The following is a 17,283-nucleotide window of genomic DNA, read 5'->3' on the forward strand; positions in this document are numbered from 1 at the left end:
TGAAAGTAAGCATGCAGGTTCAGCAGGCAGTGAAGAAAGCGAATGGCATGTTGGCTTTTATAACAAGAGGAGTTGAGTATAGGAGCAAAGAGGTCCTTCTGCAGTTGTATAGGGTGCCAGTGAGACCACACCTGGAGTATTGTGTGCAGATTTGGTCCCCTAATTTGAGGAAGGACATTCTTGCTATTGAGGGAGTGCAGCGTAAGTTTACAAGGTTAATTCCCGGGATGGCAGGACTGTCATATGCTGAGAATGAAGAGGCTGGGCTTGTATACTCTGGAGTTTAGAAGGATGAGAGGAGATCTTATTGAAACATATAAGATTATTAAGGGTTTGGACACGCTAGAGGCAGGAAACATGTTCCCGATGTTGGGAGAGTCCACAACCAGGGGCTACAGTTTAAGAATAAGGGGTAAGCCATTTAGAACGGAGACGAGGAAACCCTTTATCTCACAGAGAGTTGTGAGTCTGTGGAATTCTCTGCCTCAGAGGGCGATGGAGCCGGTTCTCTGGATGCTTTCAAGAGAGAGCTAGATAGGGCTCTTAAAGATAGCGGAGTCAGGAGATATGGGGAGAAGACAAGAACGGGGTACTGATTGGGGATGATCAGCCATGATCACATTGAATGGCGCTGCAGGCTCGAAGGGCTGAATGGCCTACTCCTGCACCCATTGTCTATTATCACACAGTAACTTTTTTCGGTGACCTGATACGTCAGTCAATGATGCCGGCAGTCGTCGAAAAAAATCGCCAAGTGGGACAGGCCCTTGACTGTTTCATAGATATAAATGTGTCGCCTGGGCTCGCTGCTCTTCCAGCTACGGCCACTGTCGGTATGACACTGGGAAGGCGAGATAGAACGAGGGAGGCAATGGAGAGCAACTTCCGGCTGAGTCGCTGACATCTTCCACGAGGTATGCCAGCGGGGCTATCTTCCCCAGCTGCCGCACCGTTCGGATGATGTGGCTGTGTTGCGGCTCACATCGTAGCTCCAGGCCGACAGAGCTATCTTCAGGCTGCCACCACTGACAGGACGCGCTCGGTCACAGGGAGGTTCCCTCCACCCCAAACCCCCCCCCCCCCCCCCCCCCAAATAGCTGCCGCTTCGTCAGGTTGGTCATCTTTGTGTCTGCTCCCCCCTCCACTGCCACTCCCTCCTCCTCCTCTTTCCCTCCTGTAGTCGTGGACATACACCATCCTGGACAACTTGACAATGGGGAAGGAGGGGGCAGCGGTGGAAGGGGAAATGGTGGAGTAAACAAAGCAACGGGAGGAGGAGGCGGCAGTAGAGGGAGGAGCGAACAAAGCAACGGCTGACAGGAAGAAGCGGCAGCTAATGATGGGAGGGAGCCTTATTGATATCCCCTGCTCCACTACTGATGTTGTAACTAACTGAGCCACAGGATCTGGGATGCTCCTTTCGATTCACCTCTTTGACCAGATCGTCCCAATCACTTCTGTGGGTAGACATCAATTTCTGTTTCAAAGTAGTCGGGACATGTTGCAACATTAAAGCTGCTATATAAATGAACACTGTAGCTTTTCTAGAGTTCCCAGCTCACTGCACTTTGTTTCACTGGTGCGAAAGCATTAGCACCCTTCACATCTTCACATCGCAGTGCAGGGATGAGGACAGTTAGTTCACCTTTCTCAGTGTGCCATTAGCAAACAGAATAACAGTTCCACTTAACGCTGTTAACATTAATTCCAGCCAAAACGTGAAGTACCTTGACTGACAGGAGCACGGACTGTGCAAGGACCAGCACGGCAATGCTCCTCTTGAAGAATGGGTGTTGGGTTATATCGTACATTTTAGCTCGGAGGCCGCCATTGTCTGAAAAACATAATGTACAATTATACTGGCCATTTGGCCCCTCTGCTCCATGCTGCTGTTCTAGTCCACATAATTTCTCCAACCACTTGCCATCTCTTTCTCTCCTTCATATTTGTTACAGCTTCCCCTTAAGCCTATCCCTGCTCTTGACCTCGTCCTCCCTGTGAGAGCGAGTTCCACAGTTTTCTGAACTCACATTGGATTAATTACTGACTAACAAGTTGGCTTTGGCTTTTGCTCTTCCTCAAGTTCTCCTGTGGTCTTACACCTCCCTACTTCTACAATCTTCTCAATCTCCTTACTCTCCTCAAATTCAACCCCCTCACAAAACTTCTCTCTTGCTTTTCAAGATGCTTCCTTATCCTCTGTGTTTTATCATACTTTTGGTCACCTGTTCTAAAATTTCATGTAGAAACATAGAAACTAGGTGCAGGAGGAGGCCATTTGGCCCTTTGAGCCAGCACCGCCATTCATTGTGATCATGGCTGCCGTGATAACCCGTGCCTGCCTTCTCCCCATATCCCTTGACTCCACTAGCCCCTAGAGCTCTATCTAACTCTCTCTTAAATCCATCCAGTAACTTGGCCTCCACTGCCCTCTGTGGCAGGGAATTCCATAAATTCACAACTCTCTGGGTGAAAAAGTTATTTCTCACCTCAGTCTTAAATGACCTCCCCTTTATTCTAAGACTGTGGCCCCTGGTTCTGGACTCACCCAACATTGGGAACATTTTTCCTGCATAGCTTGTCCAGTCCTTTTATAATTTTATATGTTTCTATAAGATCCCCCCTTATCCTTCTAAACTCCAGTGAATACAAGCCTAGTCTTTTCAATCTTTCCTCATATGACAGTCCCGCCATCCCAGGGATCAATCTTGTGAACCTACGCTGCACTGCCTCAATCACAAGGATGTCCTTCCTCAAATTAGGAGACCAAAACTGTACACAATACTCTAGATGTGGTCTCACCAGAGCCCTATACAACTGCAAGTCCTATACAAATGTAGTTGCGTATTAATTTCTGTTCGATAATACTCCTGCACTGTGGGATATTTGGTCATGTTAAAGATGCTATATAAATGCAAACTGTTGCTCTCTCCCTTTTATACCTCTTGCAACTCACGGGTTATGGGGAGAAGGCAGGAGAAAGGGATTGAGAGGAAAAGATAGATCAGCCATGATTGAATGGCAGTGTAGACTTGATGGGCCGAATGGCCTAATTCTGCTCCTATAACTTATGAACATGAAAACTCCAGTAGAGTTATCATCTTGTCACAATACAAGAGCTGGAAGTTTTTGCTCCGAATATATAAAAAAATAACAGTCAGATCTCAGCTGGAGTAGTGCATGTCGAGATGGGAGGAGGTGGTAACCAATGCTGAGGTGTTAAGTGAAGAAGACAAAAGAGTGCAAATGTTCTGCCATTTCCCTCCACAGACTCTGCCCTAAGCACCAGGTTCCTCAGGCGAGGTAGTAAACACTGCAAAAAGGGGAGCTTATGTTTTCTTGAAAGTTGGATTTGGGTCTGAAGTAGATCGGACTCCCTGTGACTAATTGTTGAAAGATATGAAGGATATGGTGATGAAGCGCTTTGAGAGGTTAGTTATGGCACATATCAACTCCGAGTTTAGCAAGAACCTGGACCCACTACATTTTGCTTGTCGGCACAATGAATCAATTGGGGATGCAATCATATTGGCTTTCCACTCTGCACTGGACCACTTGGACAATAAAAACACATACGCCAAGATGTTGTTTATAGACTACAGCTCGGCGTTCAAAACCATCATCCACGCCAACATTTACCAAGCTCAGGGAATTAGGTCTCCGCGCGTACCTCTGCAACTTAGTTATCAACACTTAATCCTTGATAACCATCAGCACAGGGGAAACCTGGGGTGCTCAGTCCCCTACTCTATACCCTTGACTGTGTGGAAAGATACAGTTCCAACTCCATCTTTAAATTAACTGATGACGCAACTGTTGTTGGAATAATTGCAGGTAAAGATGAGTCGCAGCACAGGAGGAAGATTGATCATTTGATTGAATAGTGCCAGAATAATCAACATCAGTAAAACCAAAGAGCTGATTGTTGACTTTAGAAGAGGAAGGCAGAGGATCCATGAGCCTGTTTTCAGTGATAGGAGGGAATAATGCCATTCGGCCCATCAGGTCTACTCCATCATTCAATCATTGTTGATCTATCTCTCCTTCCAAACCCCATTCCCCTGCCTTCTTCCCACAACCCCAGACACCCGTACTAATCAAGAGTATTCGGTGGCGGAGAGGTGAACAACTTCTAATTCCTGCATGCGCATATCGCTGAAGATCTGTCCTGGAACCAACACACTGATGTAATCATAAAGAAAGTCCATCAACGTCTCTACTTAGAAGATTAAGGAGATTCGGTATGTGGACGAAAACTCTCTTGAACTTCTACAGAGAGCATATTGACCCGTTGCATTATGGCCTGGTTCAGCAACTCAAATGCCCAAGAATGAAGGAGATTACAAAAGGTGGTGAACACTGCTCGGTCCATCACGGATACTGATCTCTCTGCCATCAACGGGATCTATAGGAGTTACTGCCCCAAAAAGGCAGCCAGCGTCATCAAAGACCCACTCCAAAGACTAGGAAGGTGGTACAGGAGTCTGAAAACCGTAATGTCCAGGTTCAGGGACTGGTTCTTCCCAACAGCACTCAGGCTATTGAACACGACAAACTCGAACTAAACTCCGAACTGCCTTGGTTGCACTTGTGACTTTAGGCTTTATTTTGTTCTGCACTAATATTGGGTTTTTAATTTACTGAACATTCTTTTTTCCATTTATTATGTTATTTATTGTAAACTGTGCTTACAGACCTATTGTGCTACTGCAATTAAGAATTTCATTGTTCCGTTTCAGTACATTTGATGATTAAACACGCAGCCACACGAGAAGCCGCAGCAATGCTCATTGAGACAGAAACTTGTTTACCTGGTCTAGCCGCCAGGTGAAGAGGCTGAGCGATCTTCAGTCGGCTTTTCAGGTCCTCCCATCGCCTCTGGTCGACAGTCAGTAAAGCAGTGCCCTAGAAAACCAGCAGGAAGACAAGTCATGGTGCCTAGTATTTGAAGAAGGGTCCCAGCCTGAATCGTCGCCCATTCTTTTTCTCCAGAGATGCTGCCTGACCCGTTGAGTTACTCCAGCACTTTGTGTCTATCTTCTTACCATGGTGCTCACTTGGGCAGCGGGTACTATACTGTTCCGTTAGTTAAACAACTGAAAGTATATTTCTGCCACCTAACTTTTAACTCTAGGGCAATAATCAGATCTGTTTACAAGTGGTGCTTAAAGCAAAAGTAGCAAAACAAAATTGCTGAATTACTTTGAGGCAGGACACAGTTTCAATACGGTATGCGTTTTTATTGTATTACATAAATGTCAGATCAATGGCATCAGTAAGTTGTGCAGAGGAATAGAGATTTAACTGTGCCATAAATTGGATTAAAACATTGATTGATTATCATGTATAGGATTCCAGATTTACAGCAACAAAAGACGAAGGCAGAGAACAGTTTGGCTAATGGAAGCAATGGAGCTCACCTTATTCTCATTGAAATTAGCGATGACAACGCCAACAAAGAGAGTCAGTCCAATCATGCAGCCAAGAAAAACAAAGACGTGGATGTAGATGCCATGGATCTGCAAGAACGGGGTTTGCAGTTAGATCAGCGATTTGGATATTTACATTGAAATTAATGATGAGGTTTTTAAAGTGTCATATTTATTGCAAAATTGATGTATATACCCCCACTCCCGCACCTGCAGAGCTAAAAGGGAAAAAGAAAACAGTCCTGCATTTTGTGTTGCACAATCTCTCCTCAAGCTTTGGCGCAGTGGGACCCCCAGCAGTCATGTCAGGTGCAATGATTCCCGTCTACAGACTCAGTGGCACTTTCAGAGGGAAGTGCATTGAATCTTAACTGGAGAGAAACGACCTCTCCAGCCCTGAAAAAGTTGTGCAATCTCACTTTTGATTGCTGCTAGGGCAATAAAAAAGAGATGGAAGTTAATTGAATGTACATTTTCTAATCTCCCTTTCTTATGCTCCTTTGGCTCACATCCAATATTCTAACGTTAGACTCTTTGAAGAGAAATGAGTCTTTGATGACGAGCGTTGAGAGATTGTGGCTGCATGTCATCCTCTCCTCAGACTGATTTGATTACAATCAGTGGAGCGCTAGTATGGGTGTTGTGGACTGAAGGGACTGGTTTCCAGAGGGCTAGTATGGACATTGTGGGCTGAATGGATTCTTGGGCTGGCGGCTCAGTCACTCAAGCCTGTTGTGCTGTCAGCTCACTCACTCACGGCTGGTGGGCTGGCAGTTGACTCACGGCTATTCCTTGAAATTCCACTTCAAGCAGGGTGCAAGGCCACCAAATCCAAGTGCAGTTTCTTACCACTTCAAGCAGGGTGCAAGACCACCAAATTCAAGTGCAGTTTCATACCATTTCAAGCAGTGTGCAAGTCCACTATAGACAGCGAGTCGTGATCTCTCCCATCTCCATCTTGCAGAGACTGAGCCATGCCCACACTTCTGGGTTTTATAGTCCCTCCCTCCTCCCACCAGAAGGGGCGTGGCCATCATGGCATGATTTACAGGAGAAAAAATCTCAACATTTTTTAAACACTAATAACTTGTATTTTTCATCGATGGGAAATATCATCAGCACCTGATGAGCGGAGGGGGACTCTGAGTAAGATGGCCAAAAATCACAGCTGTAAATGGTAGCGTTTTGACTAAAATCAATATAAAACGCAAACAGGAAGTGGTCAAGATTAGACTTTTAATTATATAGATGGTAAGGCAACTTTAATTAGGCAAGGCAACTTTAATTAGGCGACACAGCTTTAGCATTTCCAAACCAAAGGCAACACAGCTTTAGCATTTCCAAACCAAAGGCAACACAGCTTTAGCATTTCCAAACTACAGGACTCGAAATTAACGGTTGCCCGGGTGCCACTGACCACTCAAAGTGCCGCCGGGCAACCCAAACGGCGAGTCATTTTGCCCGGCTTGGCAACTTGGTTTATATCGTAGACCGAAGTGCGGCGTGACGGAGGGTCGGAGCGAATGACGGGCCCCGTGCAGCAGCAGCGGCCGCGGCTCATCTCCTCCCCCTCCTCCTGCTCCTGCACCCTGCCCGGCCTGATAACGGCCGCAGGTACACAAAAAAGCTGGAGAAACTCAGCGGGTGCAGCAGCATCTGATAACGGCCGCTGCTGCCACTCTGCTTTCAAAGCAAACCCTTGGAGGAGGGAGGTGTCGGTCAGAGGCGGAAGGGGGGGGTGGGGGGCTGAGGATAGAGCGCGGTGATTGGGGAAGGGGGACGTGCCAAAACATTCTCAGCAGCCCTGCACCACAGCCAGGATCGATCCGGCGCTGCAATCGCGGCCGAACCGCCAGTGGACCATCCCCGTCCCCGCCCGCGGATGGCCTGAGGCGTTGGGAGTCAGACAGGAGCGGTGCCCCGAGGCGCGCAGTCTCTCTCTCTCTCTCTCTCTCTCTCACATAACAGAATGCGATCAAATATGTTTTAATTCCCAATGTGATTATTTGTTTTAATCCATAAAGATGGATTAATTACATTGTGAACACGGGAAACATTAAAACAGCAGTGTTCAATTGTCACTGTTACCGTTGACACCTTATTACACAATTCATTTTAATGGCCAATCAATGCTCCTAATATGAATTATCAGTACTGTAGTTATTTACTGAACAACATTCACAACTATATGTTGGATTTATCCAGGTTTTACTTCAACAGTCAGTCATATACATCACAAATTTGGTCAGGAGTTATTTCAGTTGAAATTTTAAAGTTAACTCTGAAGTGGGAATGATGGAAAAAGCATTTATCAACAATTTTTTTTTAAATTGTTGTTTATAAACTGGGTATATTCATTGCTGTTCACAACACATACATCTAATCTGAATGTCCGGTAATGTGGCGTCTTGACAACTTTAAATATATTACCAAAAGAACATTTGCTGCATTTATGTCCTTTGGCCATCTCTTGTTAGTTAGTGTAATGTTTACCCTGTCAGATGGGTATAGTCAGTTTTAACACCTATTATCATAAAATGCCTTTAGAAAATTCCTTGCAACCTGTATATTTTGGTGTGGATAAATTATGTGGGAAGCAAGAGTGTTTCTGTACCAATAGCAATAACGACCCATGCTATGGCCATGTCATGATAATTTTCGGTCCTTCACAGAAAACATGCTTGCATCAATCTGTAGTGTGCATGGTTAAGCATATATGTTATCAAGGTCCAGGATTTATTGACACAGGTTGATCATACGCTGAATAATTCAATCACATTTTTGTTTGGAAAGAAATAATAAAAATTGCATTAATTGTAATGTGTAAAAAGAGTTGAGATACTGTATTATAATTTTGCTGCATGTCATTGTGGTATATATCATGCCTTGATTGGTGAATTTGTTAGTTTGTGACTTTATTTGAAGCATATAATTGAGCATAATTCCAACTGGTAACTACGCACTTCGTCCAAGCACGCGTCATGCAAGCCATCTTAAATGACCACCTAAACTGTCATTTGGCAACCTAAAAAACTGCCAAGGTTGCCCGGCTGGCAACAGGGAATAAAAGTTAAGCGAGAGCCCTGAACTATATTTTCAAACCACATTAAGGGCACTGACAGGTCAGTAACACCACTCAGTTTAGTAGACATGTGTTCAGTGTTATTCACAGCTCAGACAGAGACGTGACCCTCTCGCTCCCCCATCTTGCAGAGACTGACTGAGGCACTCAACACCACCGGGTTTTATAGTCCCTCCAGAAGGGGCATGGCCTTCAGGAGAACCTCAACATTTATTAAACACTAATAACTCATTTAATTTTAATTGATGGGAAAAATCCTCTTGTCCTGCGCAGTGGAGGGGGACTCTGAGTAAGATAGCCAAAAATCACAGCCGTAAGTGGCAGCGTTTTTTCTAATATCAATATACAGTACAACAGGAAGTGGTCAAGATCAGACTTTTAGTAATATAGATATCAAATAATTTCACAAGTGGTGATAAAGCAGTAAAATAAAATTGGAAGTGCTTTGAGGCAATTGCAATACTGTATTCATTGTTATGTGTGAGATATATCACTGAATTGTACAATGCAAAGGAATAGAGATCAAATTGTCATAAATTGGACAAAACACAGTTCATTTTTGGAATTTACGGTTCTAATTTGGAAGCAACAAAGGGTAAAGCAGTGAGCATCTTCTGTATTGATGTGCCTGGTGTCCCATTCTCCTGATCGGAGCAAGTCTCACAACAATGTCATGGGGAATTGAAAGCAGGATAAATAATGAGTGGTGTTCTTTTACCGCTGACTGAAGAAAATCAGGCCAGCACCAGCATAATTACCCCAAACCGCTAGCTATTGGTGATCCTTACTGGGCCCACTCGATGAATGATGACATCTCGGACTTCTACCCAACCTTTCAACGAGAGCACTTCAAACAAGGCCAGCAACGCACTTCCCACATTGTCAAAGTTGAAGTTTCGAGGGTTGGCCCTGAAATGAAAAGAAAGGCCCTTCCTGTAAATCCCATCAGATCATAAACAAATTTCCTGGTTCTCCAACGGCAGCTTGCATCCATTTCACAATACAGCATGGTGCTGGAGTGGACGGTGTGAGACTGGACACAGGTTTCATGGTCTTGGATATGGAGGGGATTCAATGGAGTGTTCTCCAAGCCAAACATCAAGGTTACGGGATGGAATACACAATCATGGAGGTGGAACTAAAGGGGACCAGTATCAGTAGGCGAGGTGGTGCGGTTTACGGAGGGGACACACAGACACTATGGGCTGAATGGCCTGTTCTTGTGGCGTATTGATCTATGATGCCAGATATCAGGGCCCAGGCAAAACCAGGAATGGAGAAGTGTTTGAATTCAGTTCAATAAGAAGGCCAGAACTTACAAGGCGGAACAGTGGCGCAGCGGTAGATTTGCTGCCTTACTGCGCCAGATGCCCAGGTTCGATCCTGACTATGGTGCTGTCTATACGCAGTTTATACGTTCTCACCGTGAAGGCATGGATTTCCCCCGGGTGCTCCAGTTTCCTCCCACACGTCCAAAGACGTACAGGTTTGTAGGTTAATTGGCTTTGGTCACGATCGTAAATTGTCCCTCCTCCATGGCCAGAGTGAGCACCACCGGAAATTGGAGGAGCAGCACCTCATATTCCGCTTGGGCAGTCTGCACCCTAGCGGCATAAACATTGCATTCTCCAATTTCCGGTAGCCCTTGCTGTCTCCTCCCCCTATCAGCTCTCCTTCAGCCCTCGGGCTCCTTCTCTTCCTTTTTACTTTCTTCTCCCCACCCTACATCAGTCTGAAGAAGGGTTTCGGCCCGAAACGTTGCCTATTTCCTTCGCTCCATAGATGCTGCTGCACCCACTGATTCTCCAGCACTTTTGTCTACCTTCGATTTTCCAGCATCTGCAGTTCCTTCTTAAAGGACATTGTCCCAATACCCTTTACTGGGATTAATCTGGGCTTCCTCTCTTGTCAAACGCTAGACGCATTTTAAAGTCATTCATTATCTCAATACACAGCAACCTGAGGCAAGCCTAGACTTGCCTTTCTGTATCGATCTCCCGGAGAAAAGACTTATTTGATACTAAAATATAAATTGTAAACTGGCCCAGGAATTCATTTAATATTTTCTTATATTTTTAACATAATTCAGCCTTATCAGAGCTGGCAGGAGAGCAGGCAGGGGAGAGAAGAAGACAGGCAGGCGACAGAGGGGAGCGGGCAGGGGAGAGGGGAGCAGGCAGGGGAGAGAAGGTTGCAGGCAGGGGAGAGAAGGGAGTTGGGAGGGAAGAGAGCGGGTGTGGAGGGGAGAGAGTGGAGAGAGGAGGAGGCAGATAGATACAGAAAGGTCAGACGAGTGGAACAATTAGAGAGTTCTCTGTCAGACTCAGGACGAGCAATTGGGCTGAACAAGCTTAATATATGCTGCATGATTTTATGATGTACCTGGGACCAATTTCTTAATCGAGCTGTGTAATTATTATTTGTTTAAAGCATGGATAATTTATATAACAGCTAGAGAAGAAATACCGTAGATGCTGTAAATATTCAGCAGGTCAGGAAACATCTGCGGAGAGAGAACGTAAATCAAAGCTTCAGAACTGAATATCGACCTGAATTGTTGACTTGTTTCTCTCTTTCAGATGCTACCCGACCTACCGTGTACACACAGCCCTTCCTTTTTTTAAATTTCAAAACAAGTACTAATTTGATTTTAAGAAACATTCAATATCCTGGCAGTCATTTGTGGACCGAGATAAAACTGTAAGGCTTTTATTTTGGACTTTTTTTTTCAGGATCATTCCCATTTCTGGATGGTTTATGGGGGTTGGAGGCTGGGCATTCTGAACGACATATCTCCTTGCATTTCAAAGCCGCACCAAGCACAAGGCACAAGTCAGGAGTGTGACGGAACACTCTCCACTTGTCTGGATGAGTGGGGCCCCAACAGTTCTCAAGAAACCTGACAGCATCCAAGACCAAGCAGTCCATTGGGTTGGTACCCCATCCACCATGCTAAGGGTCACAGGTACAGGCAACACCACCATCTGCACGTTCTCCTCCAGGTCACACATCCTCCTGATTTAGAAATACAGTAAACCCTCGCTGTAACGGGCCACGGGGAGGAGATTGCCAAATGTCCACTATAACTGAGCGAGGGGAGTCAAGCTTTACATAGACGAGCCAGGAGGGAAGAAACGTGGTGTTGGGTGGGGTTAAACAAGTGGGAATTCACAGGCCAGGGAGCTGCATGAGCCCCTGACCCCACACGCGATGCCCCAGGTACGGGTCTAGTAATCGCACTATCTTCGTGCTGCTCGCTCTCTCCGCTCCTACAACCGGACGTACATCACCTGGTGCCAGTAAGTGGGTAACTGGCGGAAGTGAGGGGAGGGTGCAACGGGTGCCTCAGTCCACTATGATCAAAATCCACTATAGAGTGGTCCGTTATTGCGAGGGTTTACTGCATATCACCGTTGCTTCATCCCCATTGATTTTAAATCCTGGAGCTCCCTCCCCAACAGCACTGTGGAGCATCTTCACCAGATACATGCTACATGGTACCAGGTGCATTGATAGGAGAGGCTTGGTGGAATATGGGCCAAACGCAGGCATGTGGGACTAGTGTAGATGGGACATCTTGGCCAGTGTTGGCAAGTTGAGCCGAAGGGCCCGTTTCCATGCTGTATCACTCTATGATTCTAAGGACTGTAGTTGTTCAAGTAGGCACCCCCTGCCACCCAAGGGCAACTAGGGATGGGCAATAAAAGCTGGTCTCATCACTGATGCGCAGGTCCCATTACTGACGATACAGAGTGACCCCTCTTTGTTGCAACTTACCAAACTCGTGGTACCCAGAACCCTGGCTTCTTCTCCCAATCCTTTAGCTTCAGGTTGAGATTCTTCGACACACTCACATTGATGCGGAACATTCCGTGACACAGCTCCTGAAACCCAGCACACAAACGGAAACCATCAACACTCCAATCAGGGGTTCAGAAACATAAAAGGCCAAGGAGATGGGCGGCACTGTGACGCAGCAGTAGAGTTGCTGCCTAACAGCATTCACAGCGCCAGACCACAGGTGCTTGTCAGCACAGAGTTTGTACGTTCTCTCTGTGACTCCGTGGTGCTCCGGTTTCCTCCCACACTCCATTAGACGTACAGGTTTGTCGGTTAATTGGCTTGGTATAATTGTACATTGTCCCTAGTGTGTGTAGGATAGTGTTAGCGTGTGGAGATCGTTGGTCAGTGCGGACTCGCTGGGCTGAAGGGCCTGCGTCCATGCTCGATCTCTAAACTAAACTAAAAAGCTAAACACAAAAACCATCTTTAGCTCACCAAGTATAGCAGAATTATGCCTTCAAAAATATGAAGCAATGGTTCCTACCATTTATTGGTGAGTGTGTTAGTCTGATTGAGATTGTCTTGCACTGTGTGATCATTCAAGGACAGTAGACTAACATTTCACAGCATGCGATGAGCCTGGAGTTATGGATCAGGGTTTGACGAACAGGAAAGGCTACAGAGAGTGGTGGACTCATCCCAGTCCATCGCAGGCATAGCCCTCCTCTCCATCGACAACATCTACATGGGGCTGCCTCAAGGAGGTGGTATCTTTCATCTGGGCCATGCCCTCTTCTCACTGCTAGCATCAGGCAGGGAATACAGAAGACTCAAGTGCCACACTGCCATGTTCAGGAACAGCTACTTTCATATAGGTATCAGGTTCTTGAACCCACCTGCACCATCCTGATCCTACCTCAGCAACTGAACACCACAGACCACCTTTTAGTACGGTTTTAGTCACCCTGATTAGTAAGGGTGTCAGGGGTTATGGGGAGAAGGCAGGAGAATGGAGTTGAGAGGGACAGATAGATCAACCTTCACCTATTTTCTATGTTTCTATGATTGAATGGCTGAACAGACTTGATGGGCCAAAAGGCCTAATTCTTCTCCTAGAATTTACACAATCCAACCTCCTGCCCCAATGACTCCATCTACACTTCACACTAGTTTGGGAAAGCAACCAATATAATTAAGGGCAATTACATCACAGGCATTCCCTCTTCTCCCCTCCACCATGTGTTAGAAGATACAAAATTACATACCACCAGATTCAGAAGCAGCTTTCCCCCTCACTGTTATCATACCATTGAATTATCTTCTCATACGTTAAGGGTGTATTCCTGAACTCCCAACCTACCTTGTTGAGAACCTTTCACCTTTTATATCTGCATGTTCTCTGAAACTATAGCACTATTACACTGTAACATTAAATATTGCACTTTCGTTATCTTTCTCTTTATACTACCTGTTGTACTTGTATAATGGCTTGTACTCATGTGTAGTATGATTTGACTGGATAGCATGCAAAGTTTTACACTGTATCTCAGTACATAGTAATATAGAAAATAGATGCAAGAGGCCATTCGGCCCTTTGAGCCAGCACCGCCATGCATTGTGATCATGGCAGATCATCCACAATCAGTAACCCATCCCTGACTTCTTCCCATACCCCTTAAATCTGCTAGCCCCAAGAGCTCCATCGAATTCTCTTTTAAATTCATCCAGTGAATTGGCCTCCACTGCCTTCTGTGGCAGAGAACTCCACACATTCACAACTCTCTGGGTGAAAAAGTCCTCTCTCATCTCAGTTTCAAATGGCCTCCCCTTTATTTCTGGACTGTGGCCCTTGGTTCTGGACTCCCCCCAACATTGGGAACACTTTTCCTGCATCTAGCTTGTCCCGTCCTTTTACAATTGTATATGATTCTATAAGATCCCCTCTCATCTTTCTAAATTCCAGTGAATACAAGCCCAGTCTTTCCAATCTTTCCCCATATGACAGTCCCGCCATCTCGGGGATTAACCTCGTGAACCTACGTTGCACTCCCTCAATATCAAGATTGTCCTTCCTCAAATTAGGAGACCAAAACTGCACACAATATTCCAGATGTGGTCTCACCAGGACCCCGTACAACTGCAGAAGGATCTCTTTACTCTTATACTCAAATCCCCTCGTTATGAAGGCCAACATGCCATTAGCTTTCTTCACTGCCTGTTGTACCTGCGTGCTTACTTTCAGTGAATGATGTACAAGGACACCCAGGTCTTGCTGCACTTCCCTTTTTCCCAATCTGACACCATTGAGATAATAATCTGCCTCCTTGTTCTTGCCGCCAGAGTGGATAACCTCACATTTATCTACATTATACTGCAATGTGACAATAATTAACCAATATTGATACCAATAAAGGTAAATAGTTATTTGCTGAAATTAAATACCGCGCGTTTAAGAGTTTATCAATCCTGCACCATTCACTGGGTATTCACCATAAAAGGTGGAGGATGGAAAAACAGATAATCCCAGAAAACTTTACCAGATGAATGACTTAAAACCAATGTCATCAATAATAGTCACGGCATGAATGGTGCATAGATTAATAGTAGCCAATTAAAAGCAGTTCCAAAGAAACATTAGGTTATATAATAAGTAGGAAGACGGTGGAGGTAGATTTGGATGATGATTTATTTTTTCAAATAAATGAAGGAACGGCTGCCAGCTCTTCCTCTGTGGGAGGCATCCCTGGAGAAGACTGCAACATTTATCTCCAACAAAGGAGAACACAACAAAGTGAAGCTTTGGCATTGACCAGGTTTAGAATAATCTGCTCTGGCTCAGTATCAAAGCAGATCCTCGCACTGTGGGCTTGGTGGGAAATCCTCCACCCATTCCGTCACCTTCATTAATGAGAATGGATACTGAAAATAAATGCTATAACACTGTGACACTAAATTCTGCACTTTGGTTGTCTTTCTCTTTACACTACCTGTTGTTCTTATTGAAAGACTTGATTGTACTCATGTATTGTATGGTTTGACTGGATTCAAACTTCGATGCAAACAAAGTTATGTACTATCTCAATACATGTACCAAAGATTTTTACTTTGTGTGCAGATGAGTTGTGCTACTTTTTGTGCGAAAAAATGGGACTGGTTTAGATGGGCATCTTGGTCAGAATGGACGAGGAGGGCTGAAGGGCCTGCTTCCACCCTTACGACTCTAGTTCCTTGGGAAAACAAAAGCAAAGGAGCTTGAGAAACAAAAAAAGCTGCCGGAAGAACTCAGTGGGCCGAGCAGCATCTGTGGAAGTAAAGGGATGGTCAGTGTTTCAGGTTGAGACTCCGCATTAGGATTGACAGTGTTGAAGGTAAATAACCAACAGGGGCAGATCTACTATGAAACTAATGGCCCCTAATCCCAGAGGGCCCCAGAAGCGACTTTAGTCCAAATATTCTTCCGAATTTTTTGTTTTCCTAGAAATTAATCTGATTTTTCACCTCGACTAAACTTCACCTCACACTTAAACCTCAATTCATTAAACCTCGCCTCGACTAAACCTCCCACCTCACACCTAATTGCCGCCTCTCTCCCGCTCCCGCGGGGAGGGGCTGCGACTGCCACGGGCGGGGCCGGGGCTTGGGCTCGACCTCAGCAACAGCGCTCGTGCGCCCCTTCCCTCCCGTCCTCTCGGCTCTCTCGGGCAATGCGCCTGCGCCGCTCTCGGCCCCGCCCCCTGGTTGTAGCCGTTCCGCTTACATGAGGCGCTGCCAACGGCTGGGGGGGCCATAAATAGCAGGAGCGGAAGAGAGGTGGCGATTAGTCGAGGCGTGGATTAGGTATGAGGTGGAGTTTAGTCGTGAGGTGGGAGGCTTAGTTAAATTGAGGTGGGGTTAAGGTGTGAGGAGAAATTTTGTGGTGAGGTATCGTCGAGGCGAAGGGTTTAGTGAAGCGAGGGGATTAGTCAAGGTGTAGGTGTGTAGGTGAGGAGAAGGGGGGGGGGCGATGGCAAGAGATGGGTGGAACTCAGTGAGGGGTGTTGATGAAACCAGATGGGGGAGAGGGGTGGTGGGGGGAGTGTTGAGACAGAGACTGGAAGCAGTTTGAGCCGAGGGGGGAAATGATGGCCAGATGGTACCAGGTGGGGGTTGATGATGGAGTTAGGTAACGGGGTGGGGAGGGGAAGGGACCCAGATGGTGAACAAAGCAAGTAAGAACCAAGGTGAACAGGTTGGGGCGGGAAAAGGATATTGGGGGAATGATTTACCTTACAATTGGAAATTTCACTGTTTATACCATAACAGATTAAAAATAACCACCGTAAGAAAGGTGCTGTTTTGTTTTGGGTTTGATGACTTAAGTTGCTTACCCGCCTATTGACGCGAGCATCATTGCACTTGGCCAGTTTCCCGGCAAAAAGCTGAACTCCGAAACTTGCAAACACAAGCATGAGTGTCAGCAGCAGGATGGAAACCTACGGAAAGAGACGACAGACAGTGGGCGAGGTGATCAAGGCACGACCGAGCATCAAGAGTGTTTTATGTACGAGAATGAAACAAGGAATTTCTTACTCGCGGCGGCAGCAGCAGCAGCACAACAGGTTTGTAAACAGCAACAGGTTTGTAAACAGGCGCTTGCTCTTGATTGAGATTAAGAGCCAGCACCTTCTCCCTGTGACTGTGTTGGTTTCCTCTGGGTGCTCTGGTTTTGACCCACCTTGTTGCTGTCTTACAACGCCAGAGACCTGGGTTCGATCCTGACTACAGCTGTACGTAGTTCGTACCTTCTCCCTGTGACCTCGTGGGTTTTTTCCGGGTGCTCTAGTTTCCTCCCACACTCTAACGATTTTAACTGGCTTCGGTAAAAGTGCAAATGGTCCCTGATGTGAAGGATAGTGCTAGTATTCGGGGTGATCTCTGGTCGGCACACAATCGGTGGGCCGAAAGGCCCGTGTCCGCATTGTAACAGACAGACCTAGAGTGGGTACACAG

The 17,283-nt window shown here is 45.9% G+C and overlaps 1 protein-coding gene across 2 annotated transcripts in view; it reads right to left on the reverse strand.

The window, feature by feature from the left end:
- The window catches only part of nalcn (sodium leak channel, non-selective), a 183,908-nt gene that overhangs the window by 48,698 nt on the left and 117,927 nt on the right, over positions 1–17,283 (reverse strand). For both annotated transcript variants that reach the window (XM_033023102.1, XM_033023101.1), the window contains exons 27-32: positions 16,662–16,766; positions 12,289–12,395; positions 9,300–9,420; positions 5,421–5,519; positions 4,812–4,905; positions 1,728–1,834 (exon numbers count right to left, since the gene is read on the reverse strand). In XM_033023102.1, coding sequence (XP_032878993.1) covers positions 1,728–1,834; positions 4,812–4,905; positions 5,421–5,519; positions 9,300–9,420; positions 12,289–12,395; positions 16,662–16,766 — 633 coding nt within the window. The remainder of the gene's footprint in view (positions 1–1,727; positions 1,835–4,811; positions 4,906–5,420; positions 5,520–9,299; positions 9,421–12,288; positions 12,396–16,661; positions 16,767–17,283) is intronic.

This window comes from Amblyraja radiata, chromosome 6 (assembly GCF_010909765.2).
Source record: "Amblyraja radiata isolate CabotCenter1 chromosome 6, sAmbRad1.1.pri, whole genome shotgun sequence".
Lineage (NCBI taxonomy): Eukaryota > Metazoa > Chordata > Chondrichthyes > Rajiformes > Rajidae > Amblyraja > Amblyraja radiata.